Raw genomic sequence first — 19,833 nt, 5'->3', positions numbered from 1 at the left:
CGGTTTACACTTCTACACTATTCAAACGTAAACACTACGCACAAAAGTAAACACAGATTCATGAATACTAGAGTCCGACACGCGACACACCAGCAAAACAAAGGGCGCTTCTTAAAAAGGGGTGACTACGTTTCTCAGGCCACCTCGATTTCTTGTAGAGACTTGCATTGTACCGATAAAATGACTGCGAACAAAAAGAAGAAAAAAAGCCTGCGTGATATCAGGAAATGTAAAAAAGCTTCTTTGCCACCACGAACGCTTACTATTACTTCAAATCGATATCCCCATGGTGACATTGGAGTAAAAGCTAAATTGCAATCCTAAAGTACTAGTTTCGCTCAGTTGCTCAGTTTATTTTATTGAAAATAAATATTTTGAATAAATCACGTTGAATAATTGAAATAACGTTTCTCTCGCTTGGTTTTCCACGAGTCTACGCCCAGTACTATTATTTATATATACAAATTTATCTTCACTTATTTTTATTTATTTCGGTATTGTCAGGCTCTTGGACGCCGCCACTGGTTTCCAATCCGGTCCTCTAGCCAAAACGTTCGGAGAGTTGTGATTTAAGTGATTGAAAAAAAAAATAAACCTGCTAAAGAACAAGTTCAAAATGAAAGCCAAATGGGAGCGTCAAATCAGATTCACCAGTAATATTTAATGGAACTTTTCCTACAGTTTCTCATGTCGGCTTCAAGGAAGTGCCGCAAGTGTTTCAACGTGGGATGAAACGCAAGGCTTGCTTGTCGTTCGGGGCCGAAATGAGGACGTGTTGAATATCGAGGGACAGCGTAGTGCCCGGTTTGGGAAGCACCTTGAACTTTTGGAGCACCGTCGTCACGTATAGGAAAACTTCCATAAGAGCCAGAGATTCACCTGGGCATGCGCGTCTTCCTGTAACGAAGAGCGAAGGCACAGTGATGCTTTCAGTTAAGCGCGTATTGAAGCCTGCTTGTCATTCCCACAGATCCCGATATACCATTGGTATAGTCCGGTAACTGGAAGCAAAAGCAAATGCATAGTCGGCATTAAAGTTTACGGACCGTAGGATCAGAGAAAACGTTCAATTTCCGAGCAATTTGTGACAGCAGACTGTGAAACGCTACACCACTATCTTGTTCACATGCTGTAAAACTGAATACCAGACTGCGCGCACAAACTGTGGAAATATTCAGCTTTCTTTCACATCCTGCATACCTTAAACCTTGGGCGCGGTCTGCAAGTTTGAGAGAGAGGAGGAGGAGGAGAGAAAGAGAGAAGGCAGGGATGTTAACCAGAAATGCGTCTTGTTGGCTACCCTACTCTGGGGGACAGCAAAGAGGGAATAGAAAGATGAAATAGAGAGAGAGAGAGAGAGAGGGGAGGGACGCGGTGAGCTCGCGCACGCACGCGGAGGGCCTGAGCAAGTCAAAGGCGCTCACATAGGCCAGTCGCCCTCAAGACAGAGAAAAGTGCCTGCCCAGCTTTTGTGGGCCGACGAGCGATGGAAACGGTTTTCAAGTAGCACCTGCACGGACAACGGCCGATCGTGCAGTCGTCGCAATGCGTTAGCTAATGTTTATATCAATAGCTCTCAGATGCCCTAGTTGGCTCATAGTTTTCGGGAATTCAGGAAATACTTATTTTGACAACATCAGCAATGTGTCGCTTTCTTTGCGTGTTGTCAAGCTGAGTGTTTACGGAATTCCCGGAGAGTCAGGTTTACAAAAGTAGTACATGGGATAACGTGACATCTCTATGAGAGGGAAACAACGATGAACAAGGTTGTCACAAATTCTCTCGCTTCTAATAAACCGATTGATGAAGCTGCGAAGTACGTTGCCGTCCCATACAAAGCGTTATTCTGCTCATTCTAGTAAATTCATAATTGCTTACTGTCCAGTTCCTAAATACTGATCAGTTCTCTTGATTTAGTTCCCTCTCAGCTTCGTTTCCACACTTGTGCGTCACCGATATATGTGCGTGTGGATTACACCTAGCGTCTTCGCAGTGCCTCTCCCCGCTGTTGCATTCGAAGTATGTTATACATCGGATCACGTATATGCCGCCTATACAGGCAATGTAAAATATACACTGCTGCGTTCCACCTACAAATTTTAAGAAGTGTGTATCTTGGTCACAGCGGGACAAGAGTACTTGGAATACACATTTGGTGAGCCTAATGTATTGAAACACGTGCGAGATTCAGAATTTCTACTGTGCTTCAGTTCTTACAACATCGACCGGTTTCAAATGTCGCAATTTAATACGTGCTTCAGCTGCGCTCCTATGTGATAGCTACAAAGATCGCAAGAAGCAAGCCTTGGTGTCATGACACTGTGGCAAGACGTCATGATGCATTCACTTCCTGTGTACCCAAAACCGAACCTAATTCGTAAAAAAAAAGTGTGAATAATTCAGGACGCTATGACGCTTGTCAGTATGTTTTCTATGGTCTACAGAGGGCTTGTAGCTTTACTTATCGAAAAAAAGAAAAAAAATCTTAACAAATAATCAGTCAAAATAGCATTACAGTAATCCTTTAATGTCCAATGAAGAGAGAAAAAGCATAGAGGTTAACCGGAAGCAACTCTCCGCTTTGCTACCCGGTACCTAGGTTGTAGAAGAGGGGTTTAGAAAGAAAGGAGTAGGAAGAAGACGAAATAAGCACAGCATAGGCGGTCACTGAGTCCGGTAGAGCGCAAAAATCACAACAATGCTTTGACAGTCTTCTGATAGGATATAGAATCATGTCTATGTTGGAATATCATCTCATCCTACAGAGGTCAGCTCGTCGTTGAAATAGTGTGCGATGCATGCTTCCAAGACGTCCGTCACTGCTAAACCACCACCACCAGCAGCAGCAGCAGCAGGCGAACGCGACTCTATCCTATAACTGCGAATTTCTTCATACTTGCCATGATGAAAAGAAATCAATATCAACATCTTCCTGTTGCCATTCCACTTACTAGGCTGCCGCTTATGCATGCCTAGAAGGTTAGACTGAGCTCGAGTGCATGTAGATAACAGATCTGCTATTCCAGTAAGCGCGTAGTGTCGCTAAGCACACATTGAATATTTCCCGGCTTCTATGCTCATGCATCTGCGTGTATGCCTTGAATATTAATTTACGCAAATCATCAATATTGAGCGCATGGAGTTACATGTTCAAACGTAGAATTAGTGCTGTCAAGTGGTTATTTCCGAGATGTACTTCATACTCACCCAGACTGAAAGGAACGAACCCCTGAGGCCTCTCGTTCAGTTTAGAGCCGTCAGTGCTGAGGAATCGCGTGGGGTCGTACTTGGACGGGTTGAGCCAGCAGGCGGGATCGTTATGGGCAGCCCATAAGTTTGGCACAATTAAGGTGCCAGCGGGAATGTGGTATCCTCCTATGACGGTGTCACGACCTGCGCTGCAGTTGAACGAAATCACAAATAGAAGTGCGGTAAGGTTCAGAAGAATCGCGTGGTAAGGAAACGGGGGCTGATTTCACAAAGCTTTTGGCTCGTAAGTGATCTTTTCCATTGGCTGGTGGCCTTTGCTAATAATATATCCTGCATTGGGATTGGTTGGAATTTTCCTTTCGCAACAATTCTAGCGTGAGACCTTTTTGCGAATACGGATGGACATATTTAGCTCATCTACTGCAGGCATATAGTGGGTCTAGGTAATTTCTATAACGGATGTGTGAATGTATACCCACGACACATTGCGTAAGTTTTACCCTGCTTGTGCATTCCAAAAATAGTGTGCGAGATATCGCAGCGTGTATCGTTGCCTTAAAGGCTTGCTTACCTTATCAAACGAGCAGGGTTTCCAGTGTGACGTCCAGCTTACCTTATCAAACGAGCAAATCCAGTGTGACGTCGGCTACACCTTTCCACTTAGTCATACAATGGAACAACAAAAGTAAGGTGACTGTCACCATCATCATCATCATTGTCATCTTATTTGATGTTCTCTGCAAGACGAAAGCCTGTCTCAAAGATCGCCAGTTAGCCTGTCTTCCGCCAGCTGACACCATCCTATGCCTGCAGATTTCCTAATTTCATCACACCACCTCATTTTCTGCCGTCCTCAACTGCTCTTCCCTTCCCTTAGCAACCATTCTTTAACTATAGACACTTTCCACGGCGATTCCGTGGATTCCGCCATGTTTGATGGCGTGGTGACGCGTCCATTGCTTGCCTCAGCTGCCTCCATGACGCCAGTGCGGCTCTGTTTCGGCGGATATCGTAGAGGTGACTGGGTGGATGACACGAAGCTTTAGACACATACCTATGAGGGCATGTAACTGCTTTCGAAGCTCATTACGCTTTCTCCAAACGGCGCGAGCAGCGTATACGGTGCTCGTACTAGAAGAGGGCCCAGAAATGGGCATTTGAAGCTGTCCAAACTTTCCACTTATGAATTAAATCAGGATCAATGTCTTCCTCTTCGTTTGTTACTTGGCTAACACTTTGAAGCAGCGGCTTGTCATGTTTATGACTCGGTAAAATTCCTTTGGTCCGGCCACTACGTAATTGTTTTTTTTTTCGGCCTATAATCGCTCGCGGGTGTGCTTAGTTGCGATAGATTTGGTCTTGATGCGCACAAGGCTTGGAACGTAGATGTTCTGTACCTTGTAATTCTTTGTAGCCAAGACGCATTATTGCTAGTCACTCGCTTGCTCTGTGTACCGTCACGAAATGTTCAGCTTAGAACATTCGTCTGTTGTCGGTATAGTCACCGTCACCCATTCTTCGGCGCATTGATTCAAGTTTGCGCCCATTCATTTATTCTTGATAAATAGGCGATAGAGTAGGCGAAAATTTGCTTCGGAGCTCGTGTGGATGCGTGTAAATAACGTGCTAGAAACTTCTTATGCCAGGAAGCGGCGCTACCCCCTTTGTCACTGTGTAATGAGTGGTACTCACTGTTGCCGACGTTCCGGGGTTGAAGTTCTTTCTTTGGGGGTTACCGATACAACGCTGGCGGATGATTGACTGTTTTTATCCTCGAGAAAAGCCGTGTATCGCGAAGGGCTAGCAACAGGGGCAGTCCTTATGTAGTAGAGGTCATGCATGGACTTGGTCCACGCAAATTATTTGCATTCCTTAATGTGCCAGTCAGAATTTTTGCGGTCAACTACTACACACGTCTTCCCTTCTGTCGTTCCACATTTTGCAGCATGAATGGAGCACAATGCGTTAGCGATCACCCAGTTGTATTTGCGACAGATGATTGCACAGTATAATGGGGCAGAAACGGTAATGGTTTCGTATTCTTTCGCTTTCGATGAGACAACGTGCACCGCGCTCCCGAAAGCGCAATCTCTTTCCTTCCTGAGCAATCTGCTCTGTAAAAAGTGTACAATTCACAAAAGAGTCTACGCATTACATGACTTGCTTAATTTCATTTCTTCCTTTGAAAATTAGCTATATTATCGGCTATTCCCATTTGTTCACTAATCAACACCGCTGTCTTCCATTCTCTTAGCGTTAGACCATTCAAATGAATTGGAGCGCGTGCGGTCGGCATTAGGAATTCAAGACCGGCAGCTTACCGATATATCCTTGAAAGGAAAAGTGCGCAGTTATCACATTCTACCTGTGCTAACATATCGGGTAGAAACTTAGAGGCTAACAAAGAAGCTTGAGAGGAAGTTTAGGACAGCTCAGCGAGCAATGGAACGAAGAAGGAGACTGTACAGAGTGGGATTTTTGAAAAGTGCAAAAAAAAAAAAAATAGTGACGCTGCGACTCTCCTGTGGAAGCCTTGTTCACAATCGATAGTGCTCGTTATAGTACTATACGTTCGTATTCGACCAGACAAGTTTTCGTCCAACTCTCAACTTCAGCGGGACAATAGCAAACATGGGCCGGCTAATAAAAGGGAAAATTAAATGAGAGCGTGCTTACACTTATCTCACAGAAGGTTCACACAAACAAGAACATTGTACTGTACGAAAACACGCACAATATACAAAGGCAAAGGGACCACACGGATCTGCACTGAACCGGATTCGTTATTTCTGTTGGGCCGTACTCACGTTCGCAAAAACTTAAATAAGAAAGCAAGGCCGTATGCCCTATAGCTCCATATTCAGTAATCTCATAAGAAACATACAGGCACGTATATAAAATCCCGTATGCTCATACAATATGTTATACGGTTAAATATAGTTTATGGGAGTTATGGGACATATCACGTTTTTTTTTTTTTTCGATAGGATTGCAGCGATGCTTTTTTATCGCTTTTGGGACGAACTTGTTTTTATGCCACTAGTCCTGTCAAAATATGGTATTGCTACCACAAAGATGTCTTGGTTTCCGTCTACCAAAGGGGCACCACAACCATTCACGTTGGCGGAAGCAGCTTTGTGACGTGGTCATAGTCAATGAGGCGAAACGTTTCACTAAGACTTGGTAGTAACTCACGCCCTGTGTATGCTGATGGGTGCCATAGTTCTCCAGCGCAGCGTCTCCAGTATGGAGGCCATCATGAACGGCATGCTGTACCTGTCTTGCCACCGAGGCGACCTCTTGCGGCCTACGACGTTGTCGATTTCGCGCTGCAGTTGTGTCTGGTGGCCGTCCGGATCATTGGCAGCAATATACAGGTTCCAGAGTATGGTGCTCCTTACCGTGTTGGTTGACGCACCGTACAGGTTGACTGTCGTACCTTCCAAGTAGCGCGCTGCAGTGAACTGCGAGCTCACGTCACGGCAAACAAGACTCTTCTTTACGGTGCATCGAAGTAGGGCAACAGATATTTTATAGGGACTGCAGTGCGGGAAGCAAGAGAGTTAATTGGACGTTTCCGTGGCCCTTTAACCAAAGTATAAAGTCTAACGAGCATGTAGAGATGTCCACTCACTGACACTAGACAGAAGAGTAAGTTAGAAGATTCGAGAGTGTATTGCTCAACACAGTGCCATTTTGTTGTTGAATTCATTCAGTGAATTAGCAATATTGTTGACACTCCTTTCTCCAAGCGTAAACAAATGCAAGGAACAAATTGATCGCCAGTATCTCAATACTACATGAATAGTAAAGGAATATCTGTCCATATATAGCGATTCTCTCGTGCAATGAAGCGACACTGCGCTGATCACGCATGCGTGCAGAGGCTCCTCATTCCAGGCAACTGCAGGCTTATAAGCCAAGAACACGTGAACCAGTCGTCGTAACAGGGAAAGATGCGAACACTACAAAGTTTTGGTATACCTACCACGTGCCCGATAGGCCATAGCAGCCGTCAGCGCGAAGTTCGTAGGTTTGCGTACGAGGTATAATAAGAATGAGTTGATTGCAGGGCTTTGAGGACCCGCTTGGTATTTTGCCAAAATGTACAGCAAATTAGTTGCGATACAACATATGCGTAAGCGAATGGTCATTATTACTAAATTACTATCACGCATGCGCAGGAAAAGGCAAATCGTACATGCATCGGTTAGGGTTTATCGCAGTGGTTCGTTTCAGTGGGGACGATAATGACTACGACATAACCTTTAATTTACTTAATTAGAGGCATGACGACACTTTCGGGGATTTTTCTATAATTTAATACCTCAAAAAATGGCGCATACATCTTTCAAGCGGTTTTGCCTTGGCTTCGCACTAGCAGGACGCAGAAGTCTGTGCAGTTTTTCAATAGTGTAAAGGCAGTCTAAAAGTCAATGCGAATGCATAGACTAACTTTATCGAGATGGGGAATTAAAACTGATGTAAGCGGCACGTATTCCTTTGCACATCTGTTTTGATTTGTTGCATTCGGCTAGAAATATGATCCGAAAATGACCGCATCACCACACACAACCTCAATGCCTAGCAATATTTCTAGCGCTTAAGCAAAGCCCAAACAACCATCCTCTTATAGTTAGATTGCCTAATCAAATGGCAGCTTCATCAACTTGATGATTGTTCTGAATGCTCTTACGCAGACAATATTAGCTAGGTTGACGTCAGCTCTTGGTAATTCTGCTTGGTGCACTGCATTACTCCTCACGTAGAGCAGCCATGTACATAGGAAGGCGGCAATGTTTTTTGGCCCAGCTCTAGTTACTTACTAGAATAGTGGGATTCGGTGCCTTCGTGCTCTTTAATCTTCCTCATGTATCCGTCTAGGAAGTCCCGGTCCAAGTGCATTTCCATGTTTCCTTCTCGTTTTCTCACCTCCTCCCTACGAGACAGAAAGTATAGTCAGCGGATAGTGCGCTTACTGAGCTTCATTACTGCCAATCGTGCAGCTCAACTTAAGAGCGGAAACGGCATATGTTGTATGCAAGCTGACATGCCAGGAACAGTGGTTCTTAGAGCACTGCAGGGGCCAATTTAGGCTGCCCGACGTTATGCTGCCCGCCCGAGCCCGCCCGCCCGAAAGTTTTATGACAAGACCCGGGCCCTGCCCGGGCCCGGAAATAATTTGCGTTACCCGCCCGGCCCGGCCCGCTACCCCTTTACCTTAGGCCAGAGCCCGGCCGGGCCCGACTCGAAACCGGCCCGAGACCGAAGAAGACCACCGAGCGGCATTAAATAAACTAAAATAAAGAAGAGAATGAAAGGAATTTATTCTTAAGGCATAAATACATGCCATATGCAATTATGAGTACCATTTGAGCGGTCTGAACGCAAATACCAGCGCACAAAGTAGTAGGAATGGCCCTGCCGAGCAGTATCGCCAGCAGTTTCCAACGGCGCGTTCTTGATGCAGCCCAATACACTTCTATCGCAGCGCTGCCGCAGTATTTTTCCACGTCGGGCGCCTCACTGCAAAGCATGCGCCGCCCCAGCCGCTCGTCCCACCTCAACCGTATTCTAGTACACTCTAGCTGAAGCGCAGCCACGACCGGTCTTGAGCGCAGCGCATGGATGGAGTAAATGGAGAAAGAAAGCTTCTCGTTCCTCCATGGTGCAGCGTAATGTGCTGCTGTAAGGCGGCCAGTTGAGAACATGCGTGCAATCATGGATGAACGCAGTGCCATATTCCAGCCGCGTGATGAATTATCTTATTTTACCAGTCATCGTTTCACCAATTCGCCTTTGAAGAATCTGTAAGTGGCGAACGCGCTTGCACCGCGCTGAAAGCATTATTTACATTGATTTAGGTAAGCAATACAAGGGCGTCCTTTGGTTTTAGGGGACTTCGGTCTTTCTGGAACTTTACATTCTGTTCAAACAGCGCAAAATACGACGGAAGAAAAAGAAAGCCCGAGCCCGACCCGGCCCACTGGCCGGGCCGGGCTCGGGCTTTCGGTTAAGCCCGAGCCCGTGCAGTGCTCTAGTGGTTCTTCAACGCCTGCAGTGCTGCGATATGTCACTATGTGTACCATGCTTTGCTGCCTCACCTGAGAATGTATACAGTGGGCCAGAAATGCACAAACAAATGCCATTTCTTTAATCTGCAATCTTTTTTTTTCTGTGGGTATTGAAAGCGTTAGGTTAGGGTGCATGACTGAATTTTTCTTTACGGCATACTTGGAACCATCCGCAGTTTTCATGTAGGCGACCCAAGGTATAGGCGCTGATACTTCTCTGCTCGCCCTTGCACTATATGGGCAGGAACTCTCCCAGAATCCAAAATCAAAAAGCGCCCAAAGCACGTGAGAATACTTCGAAATACGCGACGTCATAAAGTATCGGTTCTAGGGTTAGGCCGCAAAATGTAAAACGAAGCGCAAATTTCCGAACTCGAATCTCACGGCCTAACCACGGCGTCATTGCTTTCATGCAATAATTACAGAGGGAACATGCCTTTGTAAGTTTGCCATTTTCAGCAAAGCGCTGTATAATCAATAATTAAATAAATAATACTAATATTGTGCGATGGCTCGATTCGAACACAGGACCTCTCGCACAGAAGTCCGATATTGAAACCGTTACGCCACGGACGCTTATAAAAGCGAAGCTTTTCTTTGCGAACCTCGCCGTGTTTCTTGACCATGGTCACTGCGGCCTGGTGGTTCCCTTGCTGAATAGGCCAACCAATCACAGCGGAGTACCCGCGCCGCGCGCGCCGCTAGGTTTCTGGCAGCACCACGAGATGGCACTAGCCTCCACGCACCGGCGGCAGTGGCGGCGCCGGCCGTGCGGGGGAAAGAAAGAAAAGAACCAGGAAGCTGGCCTTGGCGCACCCGCGGCGGCCCTGTAATGAGGACGTAAACGCTTCTTGCGCATAGAATGGATTCGAAGTGTGCTACGTATGTATGCGCATGCTGCATCTGAAACGATTATGCATTCAAGGCGTCCGTCGTACTCGCTAGTAGTCAGAAACTCCGCTTAACAAAAGGCTCGGCATAATTTGCGTGCGTGCGTGCGTGCGTGCGTGCGTGCGTGCGTGTGTGTGTGTGTGTGTGTGTGTGTGTGTGTGTGCGCATGTGCGTGCGTGCGTGCGTGCGTGCGTGCGTGCGTGCGTGCGTGCGTGTACTCGGGTTTCGACTCTATGCGATCACACAAAGCTTCACTGCATTAGATTGCAACTCGTTGGGTCTGATGCAACTTATTTCTTTATTACGTTCTTCGCAAAGATACATACACACTTGCAAAGCAGGTAACTTGGTGCTAAAAAATATTCAAATATTTGGCTAGATTGTACTAACTTAACAGGCCTTCAATGACGCCAGCTCTGACACGAAACCGTCAAGCTCCTGAACGCCACGGACGCATGTATCGACAAGCGGCATAGAACGCACTTATTCATTTCTCGCGGGCAAGCCAGCGCGTTGAGATGCTTGTCGCGTTTAGATTTGGTCACCTCGACAGGCCGAACCGCTGCAATTAATAGTCATTGTGCGTGTTCCCAGTCTTCTGCCTTTAGAAAAATATAGATTTCTCGTACATTTAGGAAAATCAAAGCAGATAAAGCGTAATAAACGAAACAACAAGAACGTTTGAATCCACAAGCAGGAAGATCAGTCAATTCCATTTACTTCCCATCATTTCCAAGGTGGCTCAACGATTGCAGCGCCAGAGTTCTCTCTAGTAATTATTGTAGGAAACTCTGTGATTGTTTTAGTATGACGTCACGGATTTCAGTGTATACTCACGTGCTTTATCCGCTTTTGTTCTTGGTTCTGGGAAGGTTCTCATAGCTCACTAGCTTACGTGCTGGGTACTTTCAGAACATGATGTAACCCTTTTTTATCGACAAGCTGTTGACTAGGGCCGATACCCACCGTGTTGGCGTACTAATCTTGGCGTTGCGGTGCTAAGCCCGAAGACGTGGTATCAAATCCCGGTAGTGGCAGCCACATTTCTAAGGGGGTGAAATGAAAAAAACGCTCGTGTATCGTGCATTGCGTGCATATTAAAGAACTCCAGTTGGTCAAAATTAATCCGGAGTCCTCCACTACGGCGTGCTTCAAAACCATATCGTGGTTCCGGCACCTATAGAAACCAAGAATTTAGTTTAACTAGGGCCGACCACGCGGTGTCCAATGCTCAGGATATAACGAGGAGCTAGAGCGTGAACTCCAAGCCCGTCGTTTTTCTGGCTTCGTTTATAGCGTACCGACACTTTGCACGTTGTAAAACTTGCCTCACGGACTCACCTCACGAGCTGCCTGAAGTCTTTGAAGACGTTATTCGTGATGTACGTTCTCGTGTTCGGAATGTACGCAGTGATGGCCCGAATCGCTGGCAGGAAATCCACGAGCGAGAGGAAGCTTGAGTGGCGCAGAAAGTTGGTGAGAAGTTTCTCGATGAAACGACCTTCGGGATCTTTTCGATCATACCGCCTCCCGAACACCAGCGCCGAGATGTTGTTGGCCACGCTGGCCGCGACCGTCTGCCCAAGCAACGTTGGTCGACCGTTCTTTGTCAATAGGTGGTCGGTGAAGTCCTGCACCTCTTCCTGAATACCCGAGACAGGAATAAAAGAAGATTTAGCTTCAGGCGAAGACGGAGTTACACCGTATTTATGAAAGGTGTAAAAAAGGTGTATGAAAGGTGTATGAAAGGTAACACGCGAGCGCATGACATCCGATCCGAAGCGGCCGCTTACCTCCAGATACCAGGCGACTGCAGTAAGTTTTACAGATGCTAGCGGCAACTACAGGGGATCTTTAAGCTTGCTTCACTCGACTGTAGGCGTGGTTCGACATTGGTAGTTCTTCCAGCCGCCGATTGCTAGCTCTAATAGCTCTCAAACTTTTCCTAGTCGCCTGTTGGCGGTGCCATAAGCCACCGATGTAGCAGTTTATGGCGACAGGCAAAATTATAGACCGCTATACATGTATAATGTACCTAGCTACACTAGGGGACTATAATATGTCCCCTAGTGTAGGGGACAGTATGTCGGTGCCCCATTCCGATGAGCATGTCAATAGAAATCAATCAATCAATCAGTAATTTATTTAACGTGCCCAGGAACAACACTGAGGTCTGAGTGTTGGTGCACAGAAAGTAATAATAAAAGAGGTATAAATGTAAACAACTAACAACAAAAGTATAGCGACTGTAAACTTTGCTTGTTTTTTTTTTTTTCTTTTCTTAGAAGATTGTCCTATTTTCGCCAGCTATTGTAAAAAGTTGAAGAGCATAAATTGAGGATCTCTGGGAGTTAAACTTTGGTGGAAATAAACTTTATATTTTACGTATCCACATCAAAACCATTTTAGTAAAGCCCGAGCGAAATCATTTCTACGTTGATATTTATTTGTAAGGTATGCAGAAGTGTAAAGCTTCTTCTTAAAGGGCTATGCGTGTTCTGAGTGTATACATAATGCTTAGACGTATTCGCATTCTTCACAATCATGCCTAAGGCGCATCTTTATGCTTAGTACACTGCAAGAAATAATTATCCGCTCTTATTCTTTGATTTTTGTAGGATTTCATTTGCAAAGCTAATAAATTTCGCGTTAGCTGTCCCACAGGCATTCACTTAAGGATTAATATTGGACATGTCACTGACGTAGTAAGGCGGAAGGGGCAAATATGTCCTGTTTGATCCTGGTGGCCGTAATTACAGCAGTACCATTTATAAATACAGCAATGCATTGTCCAAGAAGCCGGAGACGATATAATTCTATATGTAATCGGCTTTATGTGGCGTTTGTTGAGGGTCTGTTAGTGAAGGTATGTTGATTCAGCGCCGAGTACCTCGGACCTAATTACGGTGAAAAACACTTTACTGTATATGAAATTCTTTCTTGTGAATTTATCTGAGAACAAACAGGGGGTACTAAAAAATTCTGCGGGGATTTAGAGGGAAATGCGAGAGAAATGCGTTCCGGATCCATGACTTAAACCGCGTGCACCACAATTCAAGTAATTTTCAGGAGCTCACTCTACACACGTCCCGACTCTTCGGGGAGCGAAGTGCAACTGGCAAACCAACAGAATCCAGAGCAAACCAACAAAATTTAAACCGAAATCGGTCCTGTATCTTATTGCGTTTTGTTTTGAGCAGAGCACTCTTTGTTTCCAAATCTGTTTGTTCCCAAAACTACCTTAACTAGTCGCCTTATTATCATTAAGGCAGTTTCTTTTCTATGTGGGTGCATGGTTTCTTACTTGAATATGTTCCTCCATAGATTTCTTGGCAAATCCAAGGTTCCTGAGTACATGAAAGGTATACCTTCTGTTCACTTGCCATGGTTCTCCGTTCATAGTTAAAATACCTGTCAAAAACAGTCAGTCGTAAAGTTAGTACTTTCTATGAAATCGGCGAGCAGTAATCTCAAGTGTGCAGCGCTATATCAAAAAACAATAAAAGCCCGGAAATGCAATTGTAGATAGTGCTAGTTAACCTCTGACTCCCAGGTAACGAAAGATGAAATCGTCTGGCCTGTAGAGCACGTCCGGATTTGCCAGTCCTTCCCGTATGGACGCCAGGTCGTTGAGCACCACCACATCCTTGGACCCAAGGCGAAGCCTGCAAATGTTATGCCTTTAAAATGTCTTATGAAACTCCGAACTGTAGAAAGAAGCAATGACTACGTCCTACTTGCTTTTCTCCTTTATGGGCACATGTAGGTGGTCAAAACTTGTGCACGCTCCAGCACAACCCTAAATGAACGCTGATGGGCCAGGTAATACATGTATTAGCATGCATTGAATCACTGGTGCCGATGTTTAGAAGAACTTTCTGTGGGCCTAGTTGGTGCGTACTTGATAAACTTTTTAAAGCGCAAACAAGAAACAAGGCACAAAAGAAAGGTCAGACACAGGACAGGCGCTGTCCTGTGTCTGACCTTCCTTTTGTGCCTTGTCTCTTGTTTGCGCTTTCAAAAGTTTATCAAATGGTGCAGATGTATTGATGCAAGAACCTAAGCTCAAACAGCGTCGAAAGCTGGCGTTTTGGTCGTTTCCTTATTTGACTTGTTTCCCTATCATTGTTCAAGGTCGCAATGGTCACCAGCAGGCAGACAACTTAGTTGGTCACGAAAAACGACAAACCGGGCCAGTTTACGCGTTTTTCGGCCAATACATGTGGGCCGTCTGCCTTTATTGTTAGCAGCAGTGATGTCCAGCGGTGGCTTGTCAGCGGAGCAGTGGGCCGTCGTCGTGGTCCGGTCAGCGGCAACATTCTTCTGTTGTTGTTGTTCTTGCCTCGCGCCTAGCAAATCGTGTTCTTCCCTCCGTGCCATCGCAAGCGGTCGTTACTCGCGCCTCTCGGATAAGCGACCACAGCGCGAGGACAGACACCACCTCCACAGAATGCAATGAGAAGGGGAACAAGAGAAAATGGCAGTGTTGATTTGCCTTATTTTCAACTCCTGGATTACAGCATACCTACTTAGAAATATTTTTGTGGCATTCCGCGCATGTACATTATGCGGGAACTATAGATAGCTTGCACGTGACGTCACAGACGCAGCTTCCTACGGCGATGGTTCTCCAATATGGCGCCTAGGATGACGTCAGTGCAAGCCATCAATAATGTGCGTCTGTGACACACACTGGGGAGCCGAGCTGCAACGCTGTGCCAATGTTTAAAGCCAATGTTTTAAGGTGGTACCCAGACTTCACGACATTGGCTTCCCACACCTCGTGCTCCTCCAGATGCTCCAGATCTTACTTGTCCTCTCCGACCGCTCCGCGGTGCAGATTTATTAGCGAGAGCAAACTCAGATTTTCTCCTTGTGACATCGCGAAAGAGACTTCGTTTTCTGCGTGATCACGTACTTTCTGAAAGACTTAGACCATCCAGGATACCTGTTGTGGTCACCTCATGAGTCCTTGCTGTGGTGCATGTTGTAAGGTAACTTGTAGAGAATCGTAGAGAAAGAAACCGTTGGGGTTGTCTCCGCTGAGAGGCTAGTGCAAGATGTTTATGAAGTTAAACATTGCGCAGCTACAATCTACACCTAACAGAACCGTCAATCAACTACACTGCGATTCGAACGCACTTATGATTCCATACCCATTTGCTGGTTATTTGGCGAGCCACGTCCGTTATTACCTTCAGAAAACACTTACACAAAACAATGCCGAGAGCTCACAGCACATATAGATTTCTGCAGCAGCGTTTTCTTTGTGTTTTAATTTTACTGACATGTTATAAAAAGCGTTGGCGCACGATATACGGCGCCACTACTCTTTGATTCAGGAACAGTTATAGTGTTTTACACATACGCTGCTTTGCACACTATACACAACTGTGATACTCTTGCACATGTAAGGTACACATATAAATTGCTGTAGCTATATAAAAGTAACATAGATCATCATGCTCTACATATACAGCGTACATATTTATATAACATGCACTCTACCACTTAACAGCCGACTACGCGAAAAATAATTCGGTATACCATTGGTTCAAAAGAAACCTGAATATTAGACATGAGAAATAGCGCATTTAAAGCTGATGCTGGTTTCACCGTTATTATTGTTAAATGTTTAAAAGCTCGAAAGGCGTTCCGCTAAGACGTTCTGTAAACTCCGTGGGTGCGTCGATGTGCTAATGTAGTGCTGCTCCTTACGCCGGATTAGGAAACACCTACCGAACAATCGGTCCATACACTTTGCTGAGCTCATGGAAAATGATGTGAAACGGCTTCCGCACGAATGGAATGTAGCCGAGTATTGGTACACCCTTTGGGCCTGGAGGCAGACGCTTGGAATCATCTCGGTGATGCCCCGCTGTGAGTCGCACGATGAACAGAAGGCTCACGAGTATAGGCGCCAGCCACAACGCCGATACCAACCAGGTTGTTTCCCAAGCGAAGACCTGAAGGTATAATTGTTATTAACAGGGCTGAAGACACCAATCAACACAAAGTGCAGAAGAGGAGAAAGCAGATTAGACTGTTCAGAAAGCGCTCAACATCACCGGATTAGGCAGAGCGCCTATATAATCTTCAAAACGGAGCTGATAGAAAGTATTGGAATGGGGGAAGAGACGGAATAAAAAAAAGGCAACACGGCTACCAAGACTAAAGAAAAGCTGCAGCGAAAGACGCATTGTGGCCGCTGGGAACAGAAACCAAAATTAATAGAAAGGTTTGTGAGGTGGAACAGATCAGAGAGAGAGAGAGGGGGGGGGGGAGGGGTGCTAAAGTAAACCAAAAATACCCCTCCGAGGTCTGGTCATTGTCCGCTTAAATCACCTCTGCAGGGGAACGCTAGGGATAAAGTACGGAACGACAAGTCAACAGTCAGTTGCTTTCTAAACAGTCAGAAATCGGTGGTAAGCTCGGTGGCCTCTAGACGCAAGACACTGGTATGCATCATTCCAACATAAAAACAGAAGGCTGACATAAGGCAGTCATAGTAGGATTACCTTGCTCGTGATCAACGAGCTGAGGATCATAGGTCGAAAGCAAGGAAAAGTATAGTGTATAAGCGTGGACTATTTATGACCCTCATTCAGCTTGACTTAGTGCTTGGTTAGGTAGGTGAACAACTTTATTGATTCACGAGAGAATCATGTGAGGGAGGGGGGGGGGGGGGGAGGAAGCAGGCAGGGTGTCAGAACGAAATTTCTTTTTGGTCTAGTTTTAGTTTCGTTCCACTAAAAAAAGGTTCCGTTCCGGTTCGGCTTCGGAACGAAAAAACATTAACTGTAACGGTTCATAACTGTTTTGGTTCGTATGCAAAAGTTGTCCTAGCAAAGTAACAATAAAGACATAGTATGAATTTTTCTCAATAAGTGAAATCTGAGATCTCAGATTTCACTTTCTGAGATGATCTCAGAAGCAGCTCGTCATCGAGTGTACTCGCCGTAATTCGAGACCGCTACATGTTCCGTTAAAACGAATTTAAACGAACACAAACGAAGGATAAACCTTCGGCAACAAAGCGTTGTACCCGTAGAAAACAAAACGATAAGCTCTTAGTGCGCAAGCCCTAGGTTTTGCTACGATGCTAATCTGCTAGTTCACTGAGCGGCAGGCGTAGATTAGTGGAGCGCTCGACCGGCTTCCGATCGCACTGCCTGCCTGAGATACGCGCTTATGCGTACCCCTGAGATACGCGATAATTCTGACCTTGCCTCCCTTCGGTTGTTTTGTATTGCCGACTTTCCCGATGAACCGAAAACCGATCGACAACATTTCGGTTTCACTCCGAAACAAAATAAATAACGTTTCGGTTACGTTTACGTTCCGGTCAAAAGTATCGTTTTGTTTCGTTGTTAGTTTTATTGCGATAGCAATTATATTGTTACGGGGAGGAAAACACAATAGGAAAACGTATTTACAGTATATTTACAAGGCGATCAAGCGTTCAACCATATGGCCGAGAGCGTGCGCCAGGTCATCCGCGTCTTCTTCATCGATGCTCCTCTAGAGAAATCATACCGTGACAATATGGACACTCCAAGCGCATTTCCGCCGTCGGCGTCGCCGTGAGGTTCCGTGTAAAGTACAACAGCGATAAAATAGTCACCGCGTGCCGTACGCTGTGTGTGCGAGTGAAAGCGTACGATGGTGAGCCGGCAATCGCGGCTCAATGTAATGCACGCGAGGGAGGATGGCACGCCGGAAGCGCGCGCGAGGCACGGAAGCGAGGCGACAGAGATGGAGAGTGAAAGGGGAGGGTTGCGTTCTGCTCCGTCGGCTACTGCACACAGCGCGGTTGCGCGGGCGGCGTGGCGTGTCTTGAAAGCCATCTGCGATGTGGGCGAAGTGCGCGCCCGCGCGGGCCTCATCAAAGCGATCTGCGATGGGGACAAAGTGCGTGCCCCGAGTGCCGGTAGCTTCGTATGCGCTGTGCTTTCGACGTTTAGTTCGCGTTTAATCGAGACTAGATACAGCGTGAAGGTCAACTGGCCCGCTGCTGCTGGCGCGCTTTCTTACTCCGGTGTTTTCACAGCGAGTTTCCGCGGTCATCGAGCAAGATGTGTTCATGTTTACCAGTGCGCGCGTGACACCGTGCTTGTTTATTTAGTTAGTAAGCGAATGTTTGCAACTTTATTCGGCCCATTAAACTATTATTCTTGCTTCGTTTGATTGATTTGATATTGCAATCGATGCTTCGCCTTTCGTGCGAAACTACGACTTTTTGTTTTCGTTCCGTTTCGACACACTGGAAGCAGGACGACGATGGGCCCTCGGGCCGCTCTGGATGGCCGGGTATTTTTGTGCTTCGGCGACCCCTCTGGCCCAGCCTACCGTCCGAAGGTGCAGCTCCGGTTGCGAGCTGCTCAGAGCAGCCTCCCATTGCTCCTTTTGTTCTGACCCTTGCCACGGGGGCTTTGGCTTGTTCGGGCAAATTAGGAAGATGTGGTTAAAGTCAGCTCTGGTAATAGGACACAAGTGGCAGAGAGAAGTTTCACCGTGGGTTATAATCGAGAGAAGGAAAGGGGTCGGGAGTGTGGCCATTTAAAGTCTGCACCGCAAAGCCTGGTCACTTGTGAGAAAAGATTTATGCGGTGGGAGGTACATTAGGCGGGGAAATTTGTAGAACAGGGTAAGATAGTGGTAGCTGAGGAGTTGATCCCTGGCACTGCGAGACGTAGGCAGGTGGTTTCAGCCTGGTTGACGAATGCTCGGGCCTTGCTTTGAGCGGCCATGTTGCCTAGGTGTTCGCTGCGTGCGGGGACCCAAAGGAGGGTGATGAGGCGATTAGGTGGGGGAGATGATTCGAAGTTTTTAGCAGCCGGGGAATGTGTATTGCGATTGGCCTATAATTAGTAATTGCGGTTTTAGAATCTGAGAAAATCTACTTAGCGGAGGAAAGAGCAATTGCTAAGGCAAATACTGCCTCTTCCGCTTCCAGGAATTCTGTCAACTTTGGAATCGACGCACTGACAATCAGGTTTTAGGTGTCTATAACGGCTAATGCGAAAGTAACATGTGCACGTATGTGCCACAGTTGTGAACGACGCGCTACTCTGCACTGTAACAGCGTCATTATTGACCGGTCCGTTCAGAAAGCTGTTATACAACCGCTTACTTGCCCCATGACAATACCCCTTCAATGTAATGTGATTTGATTTGATTTGTTTATTTGTTTGCATCAGGATGATGCGGGATGGCCCAGGCAAAAAGCGACAAATTCGCTTGAAGAAAACCTGAGCCCCCTTGTACATGGCAAACAGCAAAGTGCAAACGCTCAAATATTTCTAGACCACAACAACAAAGAAATGCGTACTGAACTATGATAAGCATACAAAAGAAGTTGTACAAACAAAAAAAATTCATTCTTACAGCACTGCTCCTACAGACTTCATCAATAGATCACTGCATATAGCATATAAAATAACCTTAAAGATATACACACATATATATTCACACATATACACACACACACACTACACGCATATATACTATATATATATATAATATATATATACATACACTATATATATATATATATATATATATATATATATATATTACATAGACATACCTATATACTGGGCACTGAAGTTCGAAGATCACAGAATCAAAATATGGCGTTTAATATCTGGTATAGTGC

General features: G+C 45.8%; 1 protein-coding gene across 1 annotated transcript in view; it reads right to left on the bottom strand.

Moving 5' to 3' along the window:
- Nucleotides 1–622: 622 nt before the first annotated feature.
- The window catches only part of LOC119448183 (uncharacterized), a 42,447-nt gene continuing 23,236 nt past the window's right edge, over nucleotides 623–19,833 (bottom strand). The window contains exons 10-17 of the mRNA XM_037711626.2: nucleotides 15,915–16,141; nucleotides 13,716–13,840; nucleotides 13,480–13,586; nucleotides 11,517–11,818; nucleotides 8,037–8,149; nucleotides 6,406–6,664; nucleotides 3,208–3,398; nucleotides 623–897 (exon numbers count right to left, since the gene is read on the bottom strand). Coding sequence (XP_037567554.1) covers nucleotides 719–897; nucleotides 3,208–3,398; nucleotides 6,406–6,664; nucleotides 8,037–8,149; nucleotides 11,517–11,818; nucleotides 13,480–13,586; nucleotides 13,716–13,840; nucleotides 15,915–16,141 — 1,503 coding nt within the window. The 3' untranslated portion in view covers nucleotides 623–718. The remainder of the gene's footprint in view (nucleotides 898–3,207; nucleotides 3,399–6,405; nucleotides 6,665–8,036; nucleotides 8,150–11,516; nucleotides 11,819–13,479; nucleotides 13,587–13,715; nucleotides 13,841–15,914; nucleotides 16,142–19,833) is intronic.

The sequence above is a fragment of the Dermacentor silvarum genome, chromosome 4 (assembly GCF_013339745.2).
Source record: "Dermacentor silvarum isolate Dsil-2018 chromosome 4, BIME_Dsil_1.4, whole genome shotgun sequence".
Lineage (NCBI taxonomy): Eukaryota > Metazoa > Arthropoda > Arachnida > Ixodida > Ixodidae > Dermacentor > Dermacentor silvarum.
Note: the sequence above shows the minus strand (reverse complement) of the source record. Positions and strands in the feature narration are given on the sequence as shown.